Source organism: Petromyzon marinus, chromosome 18 (assembly GCF_048934315.1).
Source record: "Petromyzon marinus isolate PM22_M1 ecotype Great Lakes invasive population chromosome 18, UKy_Petmar_22M1.pri1.0, whole genome shotgun sequence".
Lineage (NCBI taxonomy): Eukaryota > Metazoa > Chordata > Hyperoartia > Petromyzontiformes > Petromyzontidae > Petromyzon > Petromyzon marinus.
The window spans coordinates 14271374-14294605 of NC_133684.1; the positions used below are offsets into that span (position 1 = coordinate 14271374).

Consider the following 23232-nt stretch of genomic DNA (forward strand, 5'->3'; position numbering starts at 1 on the left):
GATGCTTTGGGGGAGGGGAAGGGGGACATAACCGACCAGGTCCCTGTGCAGGAAGCTTTCCCTCTCCAGGTAGGCCATGGCCTCGCACACATCTGCGCACATCTGCAGGAGCTGCGAGGCCGAGTTGGCGCCGCGCCGCTCCCGTACGAAGCTCTCCAGGTTGCCGGCCTCCATGTACTCGGTGACGAGCAGGAAGGGCCTCTTGCGGCAGCTCACCCCATAGAAATGCACGAGCTTGGGGTGCCACAGCCTCCTGGCGGCACAAAGACGAGGAGGGCCGCGTCGCGCATCACTGCGGCGGGGGGGCCAACGATCGCTCGAACCGAGCCGGCGTGGGGGTGTGGATAATCTCTCAAACCCAGCGGCTCTTAACCTTTACTGCAGCCTTGCACTACTTTGGTTCTATCGTGTTTAAACGTTAATACATACATTTGATAAAAACAAAGTAGTTGTGCTTACGTGCCCGTGTTTAATTTGCGTTTTCGATTATTTACCTTCTAAAAAAATCTGGCCATGTCTCGCACCCCCAGAAAGGGCATCTCGCACCCCCAGGGGGTGCATGCACCCCCGGGTTAAGAGCCACTGCTCTAACCCATTTCCACAGTGGAGCATTCGAGGGTCACATAAAATTTTAATCTGTTTAAAACCTCGGTTCCGCTTTGCAGCTAGAGTAGGAGCAGTGCCAATGATGTGACACAGCTGCAGTTAACACTGCAGAGCTGCTCAGTATGACTTTGCAAAAGAACTAAACTAAACTCTTTGGTTCTTTCAGTAAAGTCACGTAGAAAATAAAATTAAATAATAATAGAATACGACGTTTCGATTGCAAAACAAACAACCATCATCAGGTAAGAATGAATGAGAAAACAAACATAGTAAACTTAGAAATATAATGCAATACAACACGGAGAGTTGTGTTATTATTTTATTTTCTACGTGACTTTACCGAAGAACCAAAGAGTAATTCCTGCAGTCACGAAAGCTTCGAATCTAGTTTGAACTAAACTAAAACTAAACTATTTCTTATTTTACCAGGTAAGGCCCACTGAGCTATGTAGCTCTTTATCAGAAGCGACCTGACTATCACAAATGATAGCTCAATGAAGTGGCTTATCACGTGAAAATGTATCGCAGCCAAATAATCTAAACGCATGTTTATAAATGTGGAGGTAAAAACCGAAAGATCTGGAGAAAAGTCCACAAGACCACGGAGAGAACCTGCAAACTTCAAATATGCACAATCTCAAAACCTCAAGCGGACAGCAACAACCAGCATCTACTCAAGTCGTAGATAAGAGTTAATACGTAACTTGAATGGATTAAAAGCTTGGGAAAATAAACAATGGGAGGTAATTCAAAAGTTGAGCAGTGCCAGAAAAGCAGAAAGATAAGTGTTTGTATCCTGCAGGGTTGTGAGTGGATGGAAGAGTGACTTCTTTTAACCTGCAGTGTGGTGAGTGGATGGAAGAGAGAGTTCTTGTGACCTGCAGGGTGGTGAGTGGATGGAAGAGAGAGTTCTTGTGACCTGCAGGGTGGTGAGTGGATGGAAGAGGAGTTCTTGTGACCTGCAGGGTGGTGAGTGGATGGAAGAGAGAGTTCTTGTGACCTGCAGGGTGGTGAGTGGATGGAAGAGAGAGTTCTTGTGACTTGCAGGGTGGTGAGTGGATGGAAGAGAGAGTTCTTGTGACCTGCAGGGTGGTGAGTGGATGGAAGAGAGAGTTCTTTTGACCTGCAGGGTGGTGAGTGGACGCAGTGTGGATGAGACCAAGCAGTCTGGTAGACCGTGCCCTCAACATGGCTGGAGGAATGAATGAGTGAAGTTCACAGGAATATTAAGCGTGGTAGTAGCGATGAAAGAGTGATAAGGAGGCGACTGACTGTCGGTGAGCGAGTGACGAGTGAATAATTGAGTGCTGCATCAACAGTCACCCTAACTGCTGCTTCACATTGAATAAAATTACGGAAAAATAAGGAATCAAATCAGTGGATGATCAAACCAATAATGCCAGGAAATGTAAATTATGCATGGGATGGCTACTTGAAAATGGTTGTAAAGGATATTAAACTCTGATACCGGTGTATAGTCATGTATTTGTCAAGGAAAAAAGCTTTTTTGCAACTGGAGAGTTTCAGCAAGGTCCTCAGTGGGATACCTGGCCAACTCTCTTGTCAGCTGTTTCGTGTCTGCAAGGAAAGCCGATTAACTACCTGGAGAATGCATGCCCAGTGAGGCTCACAAACCCACTTGATGTACTGCCATATGCTGGCCACCTGGCAGCCTCCAGACTACTGGGCAACAGGTGATGATGACGACGATGATGCGGCTTTCCTCCAGTCTTCTTACAGAATTGCTTTTATTTGTGTTGCTCTGAGACATTTAATATCAGGATTAATACATTTTTGCTACTTACTCTCGGTTATTCTACATGTAGTTTCTCACTTCGACCGAATTTCTCTTCGCAAAGTTGCGTTTTTCGTAGTGATAGCCTAGATCTCCAGCCTGGCTCCAGCATTTTGGCTGGGCCATCCAGGCAAAGAAGGGAGGAGGTTAGGTCAGGCCTCAGGCTGTCCCCCCAGCCTGCACCAAAGTAACATTGAGTGGGTCTTGATTGACGGTAACGGCTCAATATTGTGTGAGTGTCGCAAACAATGAGCAATGCAGTTGAAATGTTCAACATAGAACTTTACTTCAAACAATAAATGACGTTATTCATGAACTTACTAACCGCGCTTTGGCTATCCGGGAATCACATCTGATACTCGACACAACTGCATCGAGAGAAAGTGATGAGAGAGAATGTGATACGAAAAATTGATAAATTGATGAGATAAAGTGATGAGAGAACTTCTCAAAGCTTTAGAAAAACCTGCAGACGTGTGTACGATGTTCGAAGGCCAATATCATCCACTAAATTTGCTGTTCACGAGAAATCTCCGGAACAACGTATGCATCGCGAAGAACGAGGGAACTCTCTAATCAGAAAAAGTCACGATGAGCAGTGCAATAGGTGTGGCAAGGCGAGGTATGGTGGTATCAGCGGCAAGGCCCTCGTGGTTTTTTTAAATTTTGACTTTAACTGCCCCAGTCGGGCTGCCGGCTCTGCTGAACCCCTGTAACCCTCGTGCCCTCCTCCTGGTGTACATAAAGGTCGTGGGTTTGATCCCGACTCTGACGCCTGTATATTAGGAGTTCGTATGCCCTCCCCGTGGACATGCAAACTCCCTCCACATCTAGAAATCATGCGTTTAGAGTAGTGGTTTCTTACCTTAACTGCAGCATTGCTACTTTTTGGTTCTCAATCGTAAATATATATATGTTAATAAATACATAGGTTTGATGAAACAAATTCGGTGTGCTTTCGTGCATGTGCTTAATTCGTTTTTCGATAATTTACCTTCTAAAAAGATCTGCCATGTCTCGCACTCCCAGAATGGGCATTTTGCACCCCCAGCGGGTGCGTGCACCCCAGGTTAAGAACCACTGGTTAAGAGTATTTTTGGCTGCTCCTATAAATTCCCACATGATAAGTCACTTCAGTAAGCTATCATTTGTGGGCAGGTCGCTTCTGGCAAAGAGCTACATAGCTCAGTGGAGTGAGTCTTACCTGCTAAAATAAAAAAAAATACATGGAGCTTAGTTTTCGTTCACGTGAGTTAATACTGGTAGGAACCTCCTGGTTACACCAGCCCACAGGGCATTATTGTGTCCGTCCGTCGTGCATCCAAAAATGGGAGGGGTGGGTGGAGAGGGGAGGGTGGGGAGGGGCTGGGTGGGGAGGGTGGGGCTGGGTGAGGGGTGGGGCTGGGTGGGGAGGGGCTGGTCACCCCGTGGTCTGCTTTTCGCTTGCAAGTTTCAAATTTACTGCAATACACCTGTCCTTGGAAGGGAAAAGGCTAGTTAATTCATATTTACATACCTGTCAACCCATACAGTTTACCCGTATTCTTGTACAGCGAAATTGAGTTTTCAGGTCCATACGGCGTAAAGCCATTTCAATATGGGCAAAATATTTTTTGTCTATTGTGTTTCTCCGTTGTGATGGGATTTTGTAGGATTCACGTTAAGATTCATAAGAGCACGGGGTGACCAATTACGTCTAAATTGATCTGTAATAAGGTAGGCACTGATAAGGGGTTGAGAAGTTGCATTTACCAAAATAAACCTTACAGAATTACTGTCATTAAAAACAGTGGTTGGCTGCACGGTGATGTCGAGATTAAAAACAATGCATTGGCTGTGAAAGGGTGAACATGGGACGAGTCCCGCCGCTCTCACATCATGGTCTTTGCCTCCTCAATGAAGTCGTCTTCGGACATGGTGGCCTCGTGCAGCATTTTGATGGCCACGTTGCCTCGTACGCGCTTCCACACGCCTAGACGCACCACGCCAAACTGACCGCTCCCCAGCTCCTGCAGGAGGCTCAGCTCACTCGGGTCGATCTCCCATTGACCTGCCCACCAACAAACACAAAACCAGTCCCATTGACCTGCCCACCAACAAACACAAAACCAGTCACAGGGTCCAACTCCCGTTGTCCTGCCCCTATGGGGGAAGATGGAGTGGGTGCCATTTTGTGGGGAAGTCAGCAGTGGTCACCCTTTGGAGGGACTTGTTCCCATCATAGGCAGCTGGGGTTTCCACCGCTGGCTCAGGGCTGTGGACAGGAGATGAGCTCCACTCTGATGTCTGTGATTACACTGCACTTAATTCAATTAGCTTCATCGTTGTACTTGTTAATGTTCTTGTTTTTTCTCATGTTGGTGACCCGGGTCACTCTTGACCTGCTCTTTAACAACATCTCTTAATTTGCCTTCGTCTTTCTCGTGTTTCCTCCACTGACTCTGCTCCACTGAATTCGCACCTTCTCACCTTCACATCAGTAAATGGCACATCACCCTTAATTAAAGTTCATAAACAGGTATCCCTTGATTCACGAACATTCAGTTTACGAAATTTCGCGGGAACGCAATTACCAAACTATAGACAATTTTCGATGAACAAAACCGAAATTCCGCGTGAACGATATTTCACGCGGTATGCGCCACGAGATCATCAAACAAGAAGCCACCCGGGAGGCTGCGTGGTCATCCATCCACGAGAGCGTCGCGGTGCCTTGCAATGTAACAGTAACACCTCCACATCGCCTTGCCAGTCATTCCAACATGCAGCAGATCTTTTGGCGAGTTCCTTGAAAAGGTGAACTATTTTGTTTTAAATTAGTTATTATTAAATCGTTTTAATACTTATGTTCTTTATTATAATTTTTATATGGTGAAGGGTGATGTAGGTGTATTATGTTTTAGGTGAGGAAAAGAGTTGGAATGACTGTCCGAAGCACGTCCATAATTTTAAGTATTCATTTAATGGGTAAATCCATTTGGATTCACGAAATTTAGTTTTACGTGCGATTTTTGAAAAACGTATCCCTTTCGTAAATCTAGGGATACCCGTATAACCAATCATGACTGAGTAACTGATGTTAATAATATTAATATACTTGTTTACCCAGGAAAGTCTCACTGTGTCTGAATCCTCTTTTAGGATTGATGTTGCTATGCATAATAAAATTGTGTAAATTGCAGGGTAATTTTTGTAACTGAAAGGATACCTGTACTCAAGAATGTCTCCACGCTTTACTGTCAGTCTAACCGTGCTCCTTGATTTTTATCAAAATATTCAAATGGGAAGCCTCTAAACAGTGAATGTATTTAATTGGGTGTTTCAGACTACACAATACGTAAAGCTATCACCCCAACCGTTGGGAAAGAACCATCTGAGGACCCCATCAAATCATCACCTTGCCATACATATCAGGGGTCACCAAAAATATTTCCAAAATCATGAGCAAACACAAGATCCAGGTGCGATTCAACATAGTACATAAAATTTGTGATTTGATCCCATCTGTGAAGGATGTGATCCCTGACATGCAATACCCCGGCATCTACAAACTGAGCTGTGTCTGCGGCGGCAGTTACATTGGGGAAACTAAGCGACATGTCTCGGACCGGGTTCGTGAACATAAGGCAGATCTGAAACATGGTAGGACCAATACCTCGGCTGTGGCTGATCATTGTTTTAACGCAGCGGGCACACGTGACATTTATTTTGCCAAGACGAAGGTACTCTGCAAATCCACTGGCCATCAGCAGAGATTCGTTCATGAAGCCATCCAGATATATAAAGACAATTTAAACCGAGAAGATGGGTACAAACTGAGCAATCATTGGAAGGACGTTATTAACCAGTTTAGGTCATAACTGGCTGTAACATTCCCTTCCTACCTGCCTATGTTAGCAGTTATTTTCGACTCTATGAGTTACATTCACTAACACAGCCACCGTTGTTCACGTTCCTCGATGTGGCAGTGGCTCTTTCCGAGCTCTCTCTGATCTTACATTTACAAGCAAATTTCTTACATTTGTAGTGACTGGAAATGTCACTGTGTGGTACCGGGCCTGCAAGGCCACAGCGGGATGTATACTGTTGTGTGTACAACCCGGACACGGAATGTAGTACCAGTCCTAGTGGGTGCTTGGGTGAGCGCTGGTTAATCGCGGTGGCCATGCACAGCGTGCAGTGCAAGCTCCTATTGAGAGAGCAAGAGAGTGTCAGTCAGCTGGGGTTACGTTGGGGGCATGATACTCTGGCTGACCCGGGGACATGTGACCGGATGATACTGGAGGGGGACCATCGGTGGAGGGGGCCAATGGGTGGTCACATGGTCCGAGAAGAACTCTCAAGAGCCTTTGGGCGGTGAGAGAGATCGAGAAGGTGGGCGGGGCGAGAGGCGGAGCCAGCCCCAGCTCGGCCCGATATGAGGAGGGCCCTGTGAGGGGCTCGGGGTTCTTGCTATTGGAGAGGCAGGAGATCCACATCAAGCTTGAATAAGCCTCCAGCCACGCGGTCCAGGACCCAGCTTGTGGTCCGGACCAGGATAGTGGAACCGTGTCTAGTTCCGCCGTAGCGTGATTAGTTGGGTGGTCACCACCCAAGAGTATGTTTTGTTAATAGCTTGGAGTATGCTGTGCAAAGAGTTCAATAAAACGTGTTGCTCCCAAGACGTCTGCGCCTCAGTTGAACTCACTACACATTGACATGCTAATCTCTCACAATACAATGGCCACCCCCACAGCTTCGTTTGGCAATATTTCTCCGATCTTACATTTACATGCAAATTTAATCTCTAGACCCGCCCACGGACCCTTGGGCTACACCACTGGCTGTGATGTTCCCTTCTTACCTGCATATGTTAGCAGTTATTTTCGACTCTCTGAGTTACATTGACTCACACAGCCACCGTTGTTCACTTTCCTCGATGTGGCGGTGGCTCTTTCAGAGCTCTCTCCGATCTTACATTTACAAGCATATTTCTTACATTGACATGCTAATCTCTCAAAATACAATGGCCACCCCCACAGCTTCGTTTGTCAAGATTTCTCAGATCTTACATTTACATGCAAATTTAATCTCTAGACCCGCCCATGGACCCTTGGGCTACACCCATCTCAAACCTTTCTAACACCCTGCCTTAGCAGCGCTCCCGCCATAAAATTTTTCCTGCCTCAGCAGCTATTCTGCTATATTTTTCACCTGATGACGATTGCTTGTGTTGCGATCGAAACGTCGTGATATTGTTATTATTTTATTAATTTTATTATATTTCTATCTACGTGGCTTTACCGAAAGACCCAAATAATGTTTTAAAAGTATATTTCCACAAAGTAAACGTCAAAACCCCTAGTACAGTACTTCCTTCACTGGGTGTCAATGTCATAGCCACATTCTTAAACATTCAAATTACTTTAAAATTGGGCAATGTATGAAATATTTTGTAAAAATCTATCTCGTGAATATCAATATCATTTCCATAAAGGTCATAGAAATGTTACTTAGTTGATAATAAACAATAATTTGTGGAGCTTTTCCCTTGAAGGCCTCAATGAGACAGGAGTTATTGCAAATTCCTCTTACCAGCGTGTATCCTAAGGTCTTCACGTGGATAAGGGGAGCTATTTTGTGGGCAAATGCCCCAAATATCAAGAACGATAAGAAGAGTCCTATTCAATTACCCTGCCACGCTCGTGTAACCGTAGCTTATGTAAGACCAACATGCAACCACTTTGCATCTTGAAATTTTGTTTTTATGAAAACCCGATATGACGACACAATGCCGTAACAGCAGTAGGTGGCATTCAAGTAGCGCTAGGTGCTCTACTCATCAACCGTGCAGACTTACGAGGAAGTGTGTGGTGCTGTGATCCATCAAATACTTGCGTGACTCACTGCTCTGGCCTGAGGAGAAAGATGCCGTCCTGGCCCGTGACAACACCGAATGTTTCAGCCGCGCCACCAGCCCTGAAGGGATTGCATGGTATTGCGGTGAGCACAACAAAGTCTACCGTCAATGCTGCAGAGCTGCGGCGTAACTCGCGTGGGGCAGGCTGGGGGTGCCTTGCCCCCTCCCCTCCCCCTGGTGGCCAAAGATACGAGTTGCCCCCCCCCACCCCAGTTGACAACCAGCATGAGATCTGTTTTTCAACAACAGTGTAAAACGAACAACACTTAAAATGCGGTTTGAGTTTTTGCTTATGCAAATGCTTTCATTTACGTTCCACGTTTTATTTTAATTTCATTAGAGCAGCAGCAACGTTTGGCTTCCTCAAATCAAATATTGGGGCCCCCACCTGTGATGATGTAGTCACGTATGCCACTACTGCGGAGTATCATGTTACCGGAACCAGATTACAAAACACAAGTCGTGGTAATCCCTATGATTATTCCAGTTTCAGTTTGTAGTCGGGCGAGTCGTTATGCGCAGTCAGCCTGAGGTGGAGTCACGTGGAGCTTGACTGCTCGAGGCTCCACGTGTCTTTGTCTCTGAGTTGCTCTCTCTCCACGTCTATCCTGATCATCATTATACTCTGTACATTCATCTCTCTGTGCCTTTCTAAATGTCTCTATCTCTCACTCGCCGTGTCTTGCTCTATATTTGTTTATACGTGTCCCTGTTGCTATCACTTTCTGTTAGCCTTTCTCTCCCAGCTCTCTTTCTGTCCGTGTTTTTGTCCATGCCTTCATTTGTGCCTCAAACCATAAATTGGGCCACCGGTGCTTAAACATTAACTGATGTTAGTTTATACCATGAGACTTTTCTGCAATGGGCACTTCTAACCAACACAAAAATTGGGTTCTAAATGTTATGCTATAAACTTGTGTTGGTTTATACTAACAACAAAAAAACCTCTGCTACCTTACTCCCACAAATGTGTGTTGGGATGTCATCATTTTAAAGTTAACGCAGTTCCTCTCTTGCAGGAGAAGCTGTTGCTGGGGTTTTTTTTATTGCATACTCGAACTTGGGTTTGAAAAAAAATTCTGCAAGACCAACGTCTCGCCCAAGGTCAGTGCCCTCTCGCCACGCGGGAAGCGAAGCACTCGTGCGGTGACTTTCCTCTCGTGGCACTGTTGGATGTCCGTGCCCTGCCGATGTCGCTTTGCTTCATGGTTGTACCCGCGCCCATCTTTTGTGTTGCCGCTTTTGTCAATTCTGGTGATGGCAGGTAGTCACTTGCAAAACGCGACTATCTTGATCTCTCGCGTTTTTCACGATAAAAAAGCCGAGTAAACTTGAAACCGTGTTGGTACCTGCCGAGTTGTGCTGGTGATAGTTGATGAGATTCGGGATGTTTTCAAAGAGGTGGTTTTCAGCAACGTAGTACATCCTCTGTGGTTCACACACTTCCTTGATCTGATAGTGCTTCACAACGCCAGTGTCACTGCAGTGGAAAGCAAAGCGACGCATTGACATATTTTACTTATTTTAAGTATTTCACCGGAATAATTATTTGAGATGGAGCATCGCGTTTGCAAGGGTATCCAGGGTATCGATTGACATATAGCAAAAATTACACTTAAACTGATATTTTGAATCCAGAACTTATGTCTGCATTTATAAAATAAACTTTGCACTCAAACACGTAATAAATACATAAAATAACACTACGTAACACAATTTTTGTTCCTGGGTAATCAGTGTTATTTTGTAATTGCTTATGCCTATAAAGTATAGAAAATGACTATTATTCCCCACAAACTTGATTTTGTGACCAGGACAGTGATATTTTGAAATTTGCCTATTTTCAATGATAAAATTTGTGTCTTTTCATTCACATAAAGTCATAAAAAACAATATATGAATCAAAATTAACATGTATTCTCCTGAAGCAATACAAAAATGGCTACAAAAGATTTACAAGTGAGTAGTTTTTCGAGAATTACGATTATACTGTAAATCACTTTCACGAATCAGCCAACAAATTTAGTCTCCCATCATGTTCTCATTATACTGTCCTTGCTAGCGGCGTTCAAAGTCCAGTATATCCTGGTTAGAACCGCTCGCCTTGCTCCTCCGAGTACGCTCCCATGTTCTCCTTGAAATTATCAAGATGAGCATCAAGGATATGGACTTTGAGGGACATTCTACAGCCCAGTGTGCCATGGTTCTTCACCAGAGTCTCAACCAGCTCCACATAGTTTTCGACCTTGTGATTGCCCAGGAAGTCACGAACCACTGCGACAAAGCTGTTCCAAGCCGCTTTCTCCTTACTAGTGAGCTTCTCGGGGAATTAATTACACTCCAGGATCTTCTTTATCTGTGGTCCGACGAAGACACCGGCTTTGACCTTTGCCTCAGACAGCTAGGGAAGAAGTCCTGAAGGTACCTGAAGGCTGCCGACTCCTTATCTACAGCTCTGACAAATTGTTTCATAAGGCCCAATTTGATGTGCATTGGTGGCATCAGCATCTTCCGGGGGTCCACCAGTGGCTCCCACTAGACGTTGTTCCTCCCCACAGAGAACTCGGTCCGCTGTGGCCAGTCCCGCCTGTGGATAGTGTGCCTTGGTGTCCCTGCTGCCCCAAAGGCAAAGATAGCAGGAAAACTTTGTAAAACCGCCTTGGGGACCCATCAGGAATGCCACCATTTTCAAGTCTCCGGTGACCTCTTAGCAGTACTCATCATACTTCAAGGCGTCCAGTAAGGTCTTAATGCTGTTGTAATCCTCTTTGAGGTGCACCGAGTGAGCCAAGTGAAGAGACGGCTACTTGTTACCATTATGGAGCAGCACAGCTTTGAGGCTCCTGGATGAGCTATCAATTAAGAGGCGCCACTTATTCTGGTTACAGGCGATTCCGATTGCCTCGAAGAGACATTGTGGCAGAAGCAGAGCTCATCTTGACGGGTGAAGAAGCTGCAAAAAGGTTGGTGACGCTTCCTCTGATCTGCGACTTGCACACTTTCATCCAACAAGTTCCACTGCTTGAGCCTCGACGTCAAAAGCTCGGCATTGGACTTGGTGAGACCGAGATCTCTGATCAAGTCGTTGAGGTATTTTTGGTTGGGGTTGTATGGATTTCTCTCAGCTCCAACTCTGAAATTGTCATCTGAATTTACGTCTTCCTCGCTCTCTGACTTGCTCTCTTATAAAGATGGCTGCTCTCTCTCCGTAGGAGTGGGCACAGGGAGCTCATGGCAGTGTGGCACCGGGGCAATGGATGAAGGTCCGGATACGTGATAGCAGGTGCATTCTTTCAACTCTGACGTTTGGAAGGGTCCACCATGCAGAAGTAGCAGTTGCTTGAGTGGTCAGTGGGTTCCCGCCAAATTCTTGGGATATGCAAACTTCATGGCTCTTTTTTCCCCTCTGTACCATCCTACAAAAATACATTTATTTCACCCATGACTAATGTATAAGAGATTCTCGCAACATTTTTAAAATGATATATTTTTTTCAATAACATTGAAAATTGTAAAACATTTTAAAATTAAAAACTTTTGCAATTTTACAAATTTTAACAAATTTTATAACATAAATTTCTGAGCAACAATTGTACATCTTACCTTCCAGAGTTTTTTTGCATTGCTCGCAGGTGAAATGAGATGCCCAGGGTTTGTCTTGATCCCTGACAGGCATGCCGAAATATGCCTTGTAGGCCTCACACATCTTAGCAGATGCTTCCACAGAGTACTTTTCACTCTTGTCTTGATAAATTGGCCGCAGACATAGCAAAATGCATCTGCCGGATGCTTGCAGCCTCTTGATGCCACCTCAGAAAAATACATATATGTATCCACTTTGGGCAGATGTAACTAAACTGAACTGGTGGGCTTAAGGCCCCTGTATGTATACTACTATTTATATTACTGGAAAGTTCTAGAATGTTCTAGAAGTTACTCCAAGTTTACTCAGCACTAAATCTATCTGGAATCTTCTTGAAAATAGGTACATTTCTAAATATCACTGTCCTGGTCACAAAAGCAAAGTTTGTGGGGAATAATTGCCATTTTCTGTACTTTTGAGGCATAAGCAATAAGGAAATAACACTACCCAGGAACAAAAAAAATGTTGTTACACAGTGTAAATCAATGTTAATGAATTCCAAGGGGGTATCACCGAGGAGATGGAGCGATGAAATCAGCTCGTGTACACCAGGTGCTATAGGTGGGCCCTTGCATTTGTAGTGAGTTATTTTATGGAGACGGAGACATTGAGGTCGAGGCAACACGGTATCTTTATTTCTAACTACAGCAAGTCCCTTACGCCCCCTATCTAGGGAGGTATGGCCTCCGGGCTATCGTGACCTAAACACTGCCCCCTGCTGGCTCCCAGCCCTCCAGCTATCCATGTCCTAGGGGAGGCTATCCTGACCCGACCCAGCCAAGGTACGGGTCCGACCACTGGTCCAAGCTCGACCCGACCCTTACAAGAGCAGCGGGCTCAAGGTCCCAGGGTCCTAGTCTAGCTGGTCTTCAGTCTTCATAACTCTGCCCTCAACCTGTGTTGAGGTCCGACTTTTATACGCCTCTCCGGTGTGTCAGCCTCTGGCCACGCCCCCTTTCCAGGAGGTGGGGGCCCCGGGGAATCCCAGGATCCCCCGCAGCCCCCTCCCTCCCGGGCTGGGGATCGTAACGATCTCCCCGCCGGCTCGAGGTACCGCCCCTGATGGGCACTGTCCGCCATTGCGGGTAAGTGCAGCCCAACTACAGCGCTACACATGCGCGTACGTGATCCGACGCTACACATTGCAGAATCATGAGATGGCGACTGCTTGGGGAGGCCTTCATCCAACAGTGGATTGATAATGGCTGATGATGATTATAATGGCTGATGATGATGATTTATACACTTGTGAACAAGTATGGCCTGGTTTATGATGCGCATCTTTCAGAAGACGTGCAGCTCGATAATTTCTTAAAGAAGTTGGTTGGAAGTGTTGATCAAATACATGAATTTTGCAAACAAACTAGCCCGATTTTTAAACCTATTACATGGACATGCGTTGTGATTGTTATGCAGTGCCTAGCTTGTCGATCAAGTATTCATTAAAAAGCGATACGTAACTCTGTCATGTATAAGTAACATCGTAATACAGTGCCATCAGCACGCGGAATATTGGATCAATTGGAAGTGCTTTTTATATCAACCAAATATTGGCACAATTGGTAATCATTTTAAATACAAAGTAATAATAAAAAACATATTAGAGAAGTTACAATTGTGTCTAATCACAATCTGTGGTGGTATTAATATATACCAGTTATGTGGCAATAATGTATGTCTCATATACATATATTTGTAGAGGACAGTACAGTATTGCACAATGTGCTGCACAGAATCACGTGGTTCAGGGTCAGGGATGCACAGCGTTTAGATCTCAATTTAAAAACAAGTATTTACCCCAAACTGTTGGTGTATATGGACACGGTGTAAACTCCCGCATGGCTCGAGTCTCTTACGACAAATCCTCCTTCTTTTCCCTGCAAAAACAACGCAGCGCCCCATGAACACATAGCACAACATCCAGCAGAGAACCTGTACAAGCCATTGCGTGTGAGCAGTCATCCATCTGTGCCCATGTCTTGGGTGCTGTGTTTGTCTGGTAATGGATGCACATATTCATACGGTCCACCCTTTGACCATTTATAAACGAGTGGCATTTAATTATAATTATTGTTATTACGATTGTTTGCCCACACAAAGGCTCACTGAGTCTCAAGAAATTTTCACGAGGGTCCTGCTAAGTTTTCACAGTAGGGTGGCCGATGATTCTTGTGTTTCTCAATTGCGTCCAGTACTTTGCTGGGTTATTTTTCGAATTTGAAAATAAATGTGGATCCAATGGCGCCGGCACGTAACGGGAAAAAGGGGACATGGCGGTGCATGCAAATCGATGGCAAACCTCTTCCTTGAGCAGCTGTTCGGCCATGGAACGGGAGATGTCCTTTGAATACCACCTGAGGGACAAGGAAAGTGAGTGGGGTTTTTTTGTTGTTTAAACTTGACAAAAAATGTCATTGAAAAAAATCAAATTAATGGATTATCACAAAACTCTACCAAGAGAAAGTGGTGATAATGTGGGACACGTGACATCATGCACATAGCAGCATCGTGCAAGTCCAGAGTCGGTAAAAGTGTGTCTAGAGAAGTGGCTCCCAGCCATCATGGACCCATCGATCATTGCCAACCCTTAACAAACTTTCGCGGACTACCGTGCAGGACAAAGCGTTCTGTGGAAGAAGAAAAACCCTGCAACAGTGCGGAGGACCACTTCCCCGGGGGCCTTGCAGACCACATGTTGGGAACCCCTGGCCAAGAGACCAGTGGCCAGATGGGTGGATGCCTATACGTACATAGACAGATGGAGAGACGCGAGTTAGTAAACAGTCCTTGGCGTGACATGAATTGGATTATGAAAGTGGCCTCCAGTGCCAGTGGGGAGTGCAGGAGGCTCTGCAAGCGACGTGATTGTTACTCCGCCCGTCCACTCAGGGAAGCCTCGCCGAGTGCCAAATCTTTTTCAGAAGGGCCCTGACAAGTTTTCGCAGTCGGGGGGCGATCTCGCTATTTTTAATCCCTATTGAGTAATTTGTAGGTCATTTTAAGCATGATTATGTTTGTCCAACAGCAGTGCATTTGTGTGTTTTCTGTTTAACTATGCAACAAAAGCAGTTAACTGTAGGAAGCCCGTGCAGAACAGGGGGAGGATTTTTCCACACTTCTGGCTGTCGCCCGATGAGGTCAGTTGTTGTAATTACCAGCGAAACATCACGGTACTCGAATTGGAAATTTTGTGGGTTTACTCTCCAACACACAACCGATGTGCTGAACTAGTAACTAATTGTATATTTTGTTTACGTTACAAACCTTACTAATTAACGACACATTTTTTGTACGTGATCTATCTCAAAAAACTCTTATGGATGCACACGTCACACAAAAACGTCGCGAATCGAACCCAGGTCCTTTTTTCAGTGAGGCACAAGTGTTGCTACTGTGCCACCCTGCCACCTCAATATATGTATACAAATATAATAATAGTGACATAATATTAATGCCATTATCGAAATGGTAAATATGTAAGGTATGTTTTCGACTCAATCATTTAAATCGCCTTTGTGAAGCCACTGCAGCTACGGTGCCCACTGCGACTGCAACCCTTCCGCTGATTGACCGAGGATCATCGGTTAACAAGAGTCGGTGTGCAGGCCACCAATGCCGTCAATAGCCGCCTGAGAGATGAACAAAACGAGATGGTCATTGTGAACTTTTCCCCAGCCACTTCCATGGGCAGGTGCAGACAAACATTGTCATCGTGAAGAAACGCGAGTGTACCACTGAGGTCTATTTACTGATGCCCACCCTGGCCAAGTGACATACTTATACTGTACAGCCAAAGAACATTGCACTCATGTTTTCGTCGCAAGACATTCACATAACTGTCAACGCCTTATCAGTGCCTTCCTTTTTACAGACTAATTCAGACCTTATTGGTTACCTTGTGCATCTTATAAATCTCAACGTTCATCCTACAAAGTCCCATCACAAGGGAGCAACACAAACAGACATTTATTTTTGCCCGTTTTGAAACAGCTGTACGCCGTATGGACCTGATAACTCAATTTCTTTGTATAAGAATACAGGTAAACCATATGGGTTGACAGGTATGCATTCGCTGAAATTGGTGTTCTCATTTTACAGAAAATCACACAATGTAATATATATATTATTGCACTGTATACTACAGGATGGCTGGGTGGCATGGTATCAGCATGCTCTTCACTGAGCCAGCTTTCGTCGAAGGTGGCAGTTCAATGTCCTCAGCCACCCGTTAGTTTCCCTAGAGAATCACTCAACGCATGCTGTTTGCTGCAACGTAGGTGGCTAAATCATTTGGGCATCATTCACAAGTGGAATTCTTGGTGACCGAAGGGGGAGACATGAAGACAGAAGTTGGGATACCGAAAGAGCAGATCTTTGTGGCACGTGCAATAAGAAAATAATCATTGCGAGGTTTGGCGGCATCTGCTGCCTTGACCGTGTTGACCGATTGATTATCATACATTAGACAACTGTGGCAGGCTCGGTCCTCCCAGCATCGGCCGATTCATTCATCACAAGCAAGGGTAAATAAAACCTAAGTCAAGTTGTAATAATAGGGTTTTTCCCCTTTTTTCTGGCAACAAAACTGAAACCTTTTTACAAGGATTCATGTCTGCATTAACCACAATACCTGCAGTCAAAAGGCAAACAAAAAAACATACTATGATAATATATGCATTGTCCTTGAAACTGGGTCGAGGCTCAAAATAAGCCGTCCCTTGGTGTGGACCAATCAGTTTCAAGGACAATTCATATATTATCATAGTATGTTTTTTGTTTGCATTTTGACTGCAGGTATTGTGGTTAATGCAGACATGAATCCTTGTAAAAAGGTTTCAGTTTTGTTGCCAGAAGGGGAAAAACCCTATTACTACATTTTGGTACTGGCAAAGGAGGTATAATGATGTAGATGCTCACCCCGAGCCCTCATTACTTTGATAGTGCATTGTCTTTGAGCTGTACGCCTTTTGGCGTCATGTGGTCGAGCACCAATTGGGTCGAGGCACAAAAGAAAGCCGTCCCTTGGTGTGGACCAATCAGTTTCAAGGACAATGCATATATTATCATAGTATGTTTTTTGTTTGCATTTTGACTGCAGGTATTGTGGTTAATGCAGACATGACTCCTTGTAAAAAGGTTTCAGTTTTGTTGCCAGAAAAAAGGGGAAAAACCCTATTATGACATTTCGGTACTGGCAAAGGAGGTCTAATGATGTAGATGCTCACCCCGAGCCCTCATTACTTTAATAGTACATTTTCTTTGAGCTGTACGCCTTTTGGCGTCATGTGGTCGAGCACCAATTGGGTCGAGACTCAAAAGAAAGCCGTCCCTTGGTGTGGACCAATCAGTTTCAAGGACAATGCAGATATTATCATAGTATGTTTTTTGTTTGCATTTTGACTGCAGGTATTGTGGTTAATGCCGACATGAATCCTTGTAAAAAGGTTTCAGGTTTATTGCGAGAAAAAAAGGGGAAAAACCCTATTATTACATTTTGGTACTGGCAAAGGAGGTCTAATGACTAAGTCAAGTTGTCCTTTATTTTTGGGAAAAGCACGGCTCCGAAATCCATCGGCTCCTCTTAAAGGAACGGATGCCAGCGAGTTGTCCACACCACTAGGGCAGAGTGCTGAGTGCGCAGGACGTTTCTATCGTTCTCACTCGTATGCCTCCAGTCCCTTGAATGTCTTCTCCATCACGTAGTTGCTCGGTATGAAGCCTTCCCTCCTGCAGGAAACAACACAGAGCGTTTATTTTAAATAATGACAAAATTACACGCCGATTTCACGATCTTCTCTTTTGCAGCAAAGATGGAAATCCTGTACGCGTGCATAGCTGTATGCGTCTGTAGGGCGATGCTATGTATATATCCCAGAGCATAACATTGTGAAAATCTGTGCATATGTCCACATGATGTGTGTATTGCAGAAGTGTTAATTTGGTAACTCAACGATGTACCACTGCTTGCAGACAACGTGCGCCCATTCGTAATAACTTCTCTCAGCCGCCAAGTTCAAATTTGGTAAGCTTTAAACGAGTACACCCCTGCCATATGGATTGACTACGGCAAATGAAGAGAAGACCACGGTTTCACGATTTTTAAGCTTGGTGGCTCAAAGGGGCTTCTGTGCTCATAATAGCACATATGTGCGGTACCTCTGATTAGCACACTTGGCTGCGTCTGGTGCGAAAGAAGTTCAACATATATCTAGTACATATGGTTCCTTGTGACAGCAACGGTCACGAACTCGCCGTACCGTACTAATGGCAGGCGCAAAAAAAACATTTTACAGTCATCAGGTTGGAAGAAAATGTTGCTCAACTGCCTAGAGAAACCGCTGCTTTCTCTGGCGACTGCCTCAATGTGTGCCAACTGCATTACGACTCGCGGATTGCCTTGCCGTACCCGGACTGTGCCCTTCTCAACATCTTACCATTGCGTGGTTTTGTAATCGAACAGTTACATTTTTTTACCCCTCATACCCGGCATCCGTATTGTAATGAGCAAACAATTCCTTCACACATCGCCCGCCCCACTGAGATCAATGTGACACGAGCTCTGCCCAATGGCAGCGGTGCCCTCACCCTTGCTTGTCCCTGGCCTTCCACCAATACTCGTCCGAGTGGTCCAGCACGCGGTACTCCTGCCCAGCCACCAGCGAAAGATCCTGGCTCTCGGTGACCGTCAGGTTGTACAGAGCCTCCACCCACATTGCCGTTTCCCCGTCTCCCGCTGCTGCCGCCGCTGCCTCCGTTGCTGTGCGGGATTCATTTGCTGCCAGTGTGGGGCACGATGGAGGATGCGGAGTTGCGGGCGGCAGGGTGGGGGCGACCGATTGGGTCATTTGATGAAGTGGGCCCATCGGGGATGGAGACGATTGCAGAAGTGGGGATGTGGGGGGTGAAGGGGGCAGTGGCGGCAAAGGGGGGCTTGGCAGGGGGCTCTGCGGAGGTGGCTGCAATTTAAACAAAAGCACAAGTTAGCTCCTCCATAGGACCTGAAATGTTCTTTTATTGTTACGTCTCCTGGAAATAATTTTGTAATCTGACTCTGGTTTTGTGGCATAAGACCAGCATCCTGTAATGTTTCTATGGTCAATGTGATTTGCACTTACTTCCATTCTGTACCCTCTCTGGCCTATTTACCCACAAAGGGGACAGATTTATTAGACAGGAACCTACACGAGGTCTGGTTATATTTGGCCAATAAACAATTAAGACAGTTTTATATATACACATATAACCACACCCCGCCATCAAATTCACCATGGAAGTGGAGAAAGATGGCAAGCTGCCATTCTTGGATGTTCTGTTTGAGAGGAGACCTGATGGCTCATTGGGACATTCTGTCTACAGGAAACCCACCCACACAGATTCCTACTTGAAACCTGATTCCCACCACCCGACGCAAAATAATTCTCTCATCAAAACGTTATACCACAGGGCTCATTGCATTTCGGACCAACACCACCTGACCAGTGAATTAAAACATGTACATCTGGCCCTAAAAAGGAATGGATACTAGGACCGTACCATCCGCCAAGCTGTTTCTCCCTCCATACAGAAACAACCACTTGATACTCCGATCAAAACCATCACACTACCATATATAACAGGCGTTACTAAAAAGATCTCCAAAATTCTAAACAAACACAAGATCCTGGTCCGGTTCAATACAGTACACAAAATCCATGACCTGATCCCTTCCGTGAAGGATGTCATTCCTGACTTACAGTACCCCGGAGTTTACAAATTGATCTGCACCTGTGGTGACTGCTATATCGGAGAAACGAAACGACATGTCTCTGACCGAATTCGCGAGCACAAATCAGATTTGAAACACGGCAGAACAAATTCTTCTGCCGTAGCTGATCGCTGTTACAACACTGTGGGTGATCACGATATAATTTTCTCCGATACCAAGGTTCTTTGCAAACCCACGGGTTTTTATCAGAGATTTGTTCACGAGGCAATTCAGATTTACAAACACAGACACAATTTCAACCGAGAGGATGGTTTCAAATTAAGCAACCATTGGAAAGATGTTCTGAATCAAATCAAACATTAAACTAATTTTCAATGGTACAGTATATTTTTTCAAGTAGTGGTATCCCAAACTTTCGCAGCTGCTTAAATTCCCTTTTCACACCATCAATATGTAAACTCCACCCTCCCCTCTCCCCTTCACCGACCTGCACATCTACACCGTTCATCATGCTAAGTCCACCAATTAAATGCTAATTTTATGCTAATTCCTTTGTCAAAGCGCTCTGTTTCCTCTCACACAGCTTAAAGGTCGCAGTCTGAGCTTGGCTGTGTTCACTCCAGCGCTGTCCTCTAGACAGTCTAGTCCCTTCACCTGATGAAGGCCACTTGTGTTGTGGCCGAAACGTCGTAATTTTTGTTGTTTTATTTTTTACCTACGTGACTTTACCGAATAGAACCAAAGAGTATGGATCCTTGCAGTCACGAAAGCTTTCAATCTAGAATTTATTCCCATGTCATTACCTCCAGTCGGTACTAATCCATTCACACTGCAGGTAGACTCTACTGTCATTACATCACCCCAGCCCCCTTGCCTTCTTAAAAATGTAACGGTCCTGACTAATACCAAGACTCACATTTTCTTTTTTTACAATTAGGGAAGAATGACAGACACATCCGCATCGAAAAGAACCCGCCGTTCCACTTATAGAAACCAACAATAACAATAGAAAATGACAACCGCACCGGGGTACGCACAAAAAAAATGTTTGGCCTTGGGAATCGAAAGTCCACTTCGTGGTTTGGAGAGCCGCTATCGCAGCCGTAAAGTTCTCGATCGGGTCCTTGACGCTGGTCCATCACACGTGGTGGAGTCTTGTGGGCCACTGAGACTCAGTGGGTTGTATCCTGCCGTAGTTGTGGAGTGGTAATTGGCGAGAATATGGACGCTGACGACGTCATCGGCCAGGCATTGCTCCGACATCCCCTCGGTTGACCGCACCTGAAGCAAGCAATGGCGGATCCTCGTTGCGGAGCGGTCACCTCCGCCGAGGGCGGAGCGGCCCCGACCGTAGGGGGAAATAAGGCAGGTCCCTGAGAGGGACCGGGGTCTCTTCGTTCCACAAGCTGGAAGCTCGGCGTCTCAAGCTGGAAGCTCTTCATCCTACGTGGAACCACGTGGTCGGAGACCTGAGTGAAGGTCCGACCCTTCGTAGCAGTAACTCCTCTGTAGAGTGTAGTTAGCTGGTTGGTCACCACCATAGGTTGTATCTGGTAAAGGAGCAGTTACCCCTTTGTGGTATGGTGTTACAAATAAATGTGTTGCCTCTAAAAGGAACAACATCTGCGACTCAGTTGGACTCACTACAACTGGTGTCGGAAGTAGCCAACATGCTAGTTATTCAGCTAGCTGTAGACTATGTCTACACATCGCAGACCACGTACCAGGACATCGGACAGTGAGGACGAGGACCTCGTGCCACCTACAGCTCCGGAGGATGCAGGGGAGATGCTGCCGGCGGAGCAGGGCGCCAGCCGACAGCTCGATGCTTCGCTGTCGGTGGGGGCATCCCTCCTGTAGGTGCACGGTCGCCTCGCAGAGCTCCTCCATGCTGTTGCTTCGCTCCTGGTGGAGATCAGCCCCGCAGCCTCGCCACTGAAGGAGGGAGCGGCGATGCCGCTCGTGAAAGGCGACTCCGCCACCATTTCGCAGCAGGCGGGAAACTCGGCGGCGCAGCCCGCACTTGCGGGCACCATTTTGTCATTGGCACAGAGCGCGCAGCCCGCCAAAATTGAAGGCGCGCCATCGGTGCCGATGGACATCCCGGCTCTCCGACGGTGACTTCCCTTCATTAAGGAGTTCGCGGCTACCAGTGGCGACTGGGTGGCTTTCAAGCGACGATTCCTCACGAATGCCGACTTGGCAGGATGGACGGAGGCGGAGGCGCTGCATGCGTTGCTCTCCGCCCACAACGATGACGCCCTTGCAGTGTTTCTCGCCATCTTTCGACCAGATGGCATCTATTTACGAGCCTCCAGCGAACACGCGCCACAAATTTGCCACACGATGGAAGGGGGAGAATGAGTCGGCCCTCGCCTTCCATAGCGCACTTATGGCGCTAGCGAAAGCCGCGTTCCCTAAAATGCACTACGATGGAAATGAAGCGTGTGTCCGAGAGAGACTGCTGGCCTTAGCGAAATCCCTCCATACTATCCTTCCAGCCGAGGATGATGACGTCTCGTCTCTCAAGGTCGCTAAGTGCATCCAAGCCCAGCAACTTCTACAATGGGACAGGATACTGGTGACGTGTGCCCTGTCCCGTATGGAGCCGGAGCCGTCGGATGGAGAGGAGCCCCTGTCGGCATACGCGTCGGGTGGTGGCGACCGGGGTGACGGGGGCGCACAACGGACGGACAAGTAGCAGTGGCAAAGATCGTCGTCTCGTTCCAGGGGCGGCCTTGTTACCTGCTCAAGTGCTGCTTGCCGGGGCACGTGTTATCGGGCTGCCGCGTACCACGACGGCGCCTCCCAGCATCACCGCCACCCTATGCTCCCCTGCACCCTAAGGCGAGTCGCGATGCACTCCACACTCGACCCCTGGCCTTACCTCACCCATCTAGGCAGTTCGGTTCGCGTCCCGGTCGCGCGGCGGTGTGGAGGAGTCCTACGCATAATTGTGAGGTTCGTCAGCTCCAACCGGATCAGTGGTCGGAGCTGGCCCATCGGGTGGTGGCAGCAGCCGCGGGTTCACCTGCTGTACTTGGGTTTATTGAGGGTGTATAAATAAAGATGCTAGTTGACACGGGTGCGTCAGCAACTATAATTTCGGAATTGATCTACAATATTTTGCCCCGTTGATGTGCTGTGTTTCGCCGCCAACGGAGGCTCATTGGGCATTATCAGTCGGATAACGGCCAAGGTGCGCATCGCTGACTTTAAACTATCAGGACACATCCTGGTCTCCACATGTTTACTTGACACTGATTTCCTTGGTAGGATGCCCATGAAAATCTGCATTGCCTTCCGGCCGTTGTATGGCATTTGTTCCTTCTCCCACTCGGTCGTGTACGGCCAACGCTACGGTGCAGGCGCTTGCGTGACGAACGGTGAGCATCCTTCCCAGCGCACAGATGTTGGTTCCCCTCCGCTTGAGGAAGCCGCTCGATTTGGGATCTATGGAGAACGGAATTGTCTTAGAACCTTCCAGCAAGGTCAGTCGCGGGCTGACGCTGGTGGCGGACCAAACGTTAGTAGCCAACGACCAGGAACCCTTTATTCAGTTTCTTAATGCTGGGTTGGACACC

The 23232-nt window shown here is 46.4% G+C and overlaps 1 protein-coding gene across 3 annotated transcripts in view; it reads right to left on the minus strand.

Annotated features, from left to right (window-relative positions):
- Nucleotides 1-23232, minus strand: part of LOC116943693 (tyrosine-protein kinase Tec-like) — a 74854-nt gene that overhangs the window by 11964 nt on the left and 39658 nt on the right. For all 3 annotated transcript variants that reach the window (XM_032956783.2, XM_032956782.2, XM_076067898.1), the window contains 8 exons: nucleotides 18529-18899; nucleotides 17605-17670; nucleotides 14243-14297; nucleotides 13741-13820; nucleotides 9650-9780; nucleotides 8288-8359; nucleotides 4277-4451; nucleotides 37-253 (listed from right to left, as the gene is read on the minus strand). In XM_032956783.2, the coding sequence (XP_032812674.1) occupies nucleotides 37-253; nucleotides 4277-4451; nucleotides 8288-8359; nucleotides 9650-9780; nucleotides 13741-13820; nucleotides 14243-14297; nucleotides 17605-17670; nucleotides 18529-18899 (1167 nt within the window). The remainder of the gene's footprint in view (nucleotides 1-36; nucleotides 254-4276; nucleotides 4452-8287; nucleotides 8360-9649; nucleotides 9781-13740; nucleotides 13821-14242; nucleotides 14298-17604; nucleotides 17671-18528; nucleotides 18900-23232) is intronic.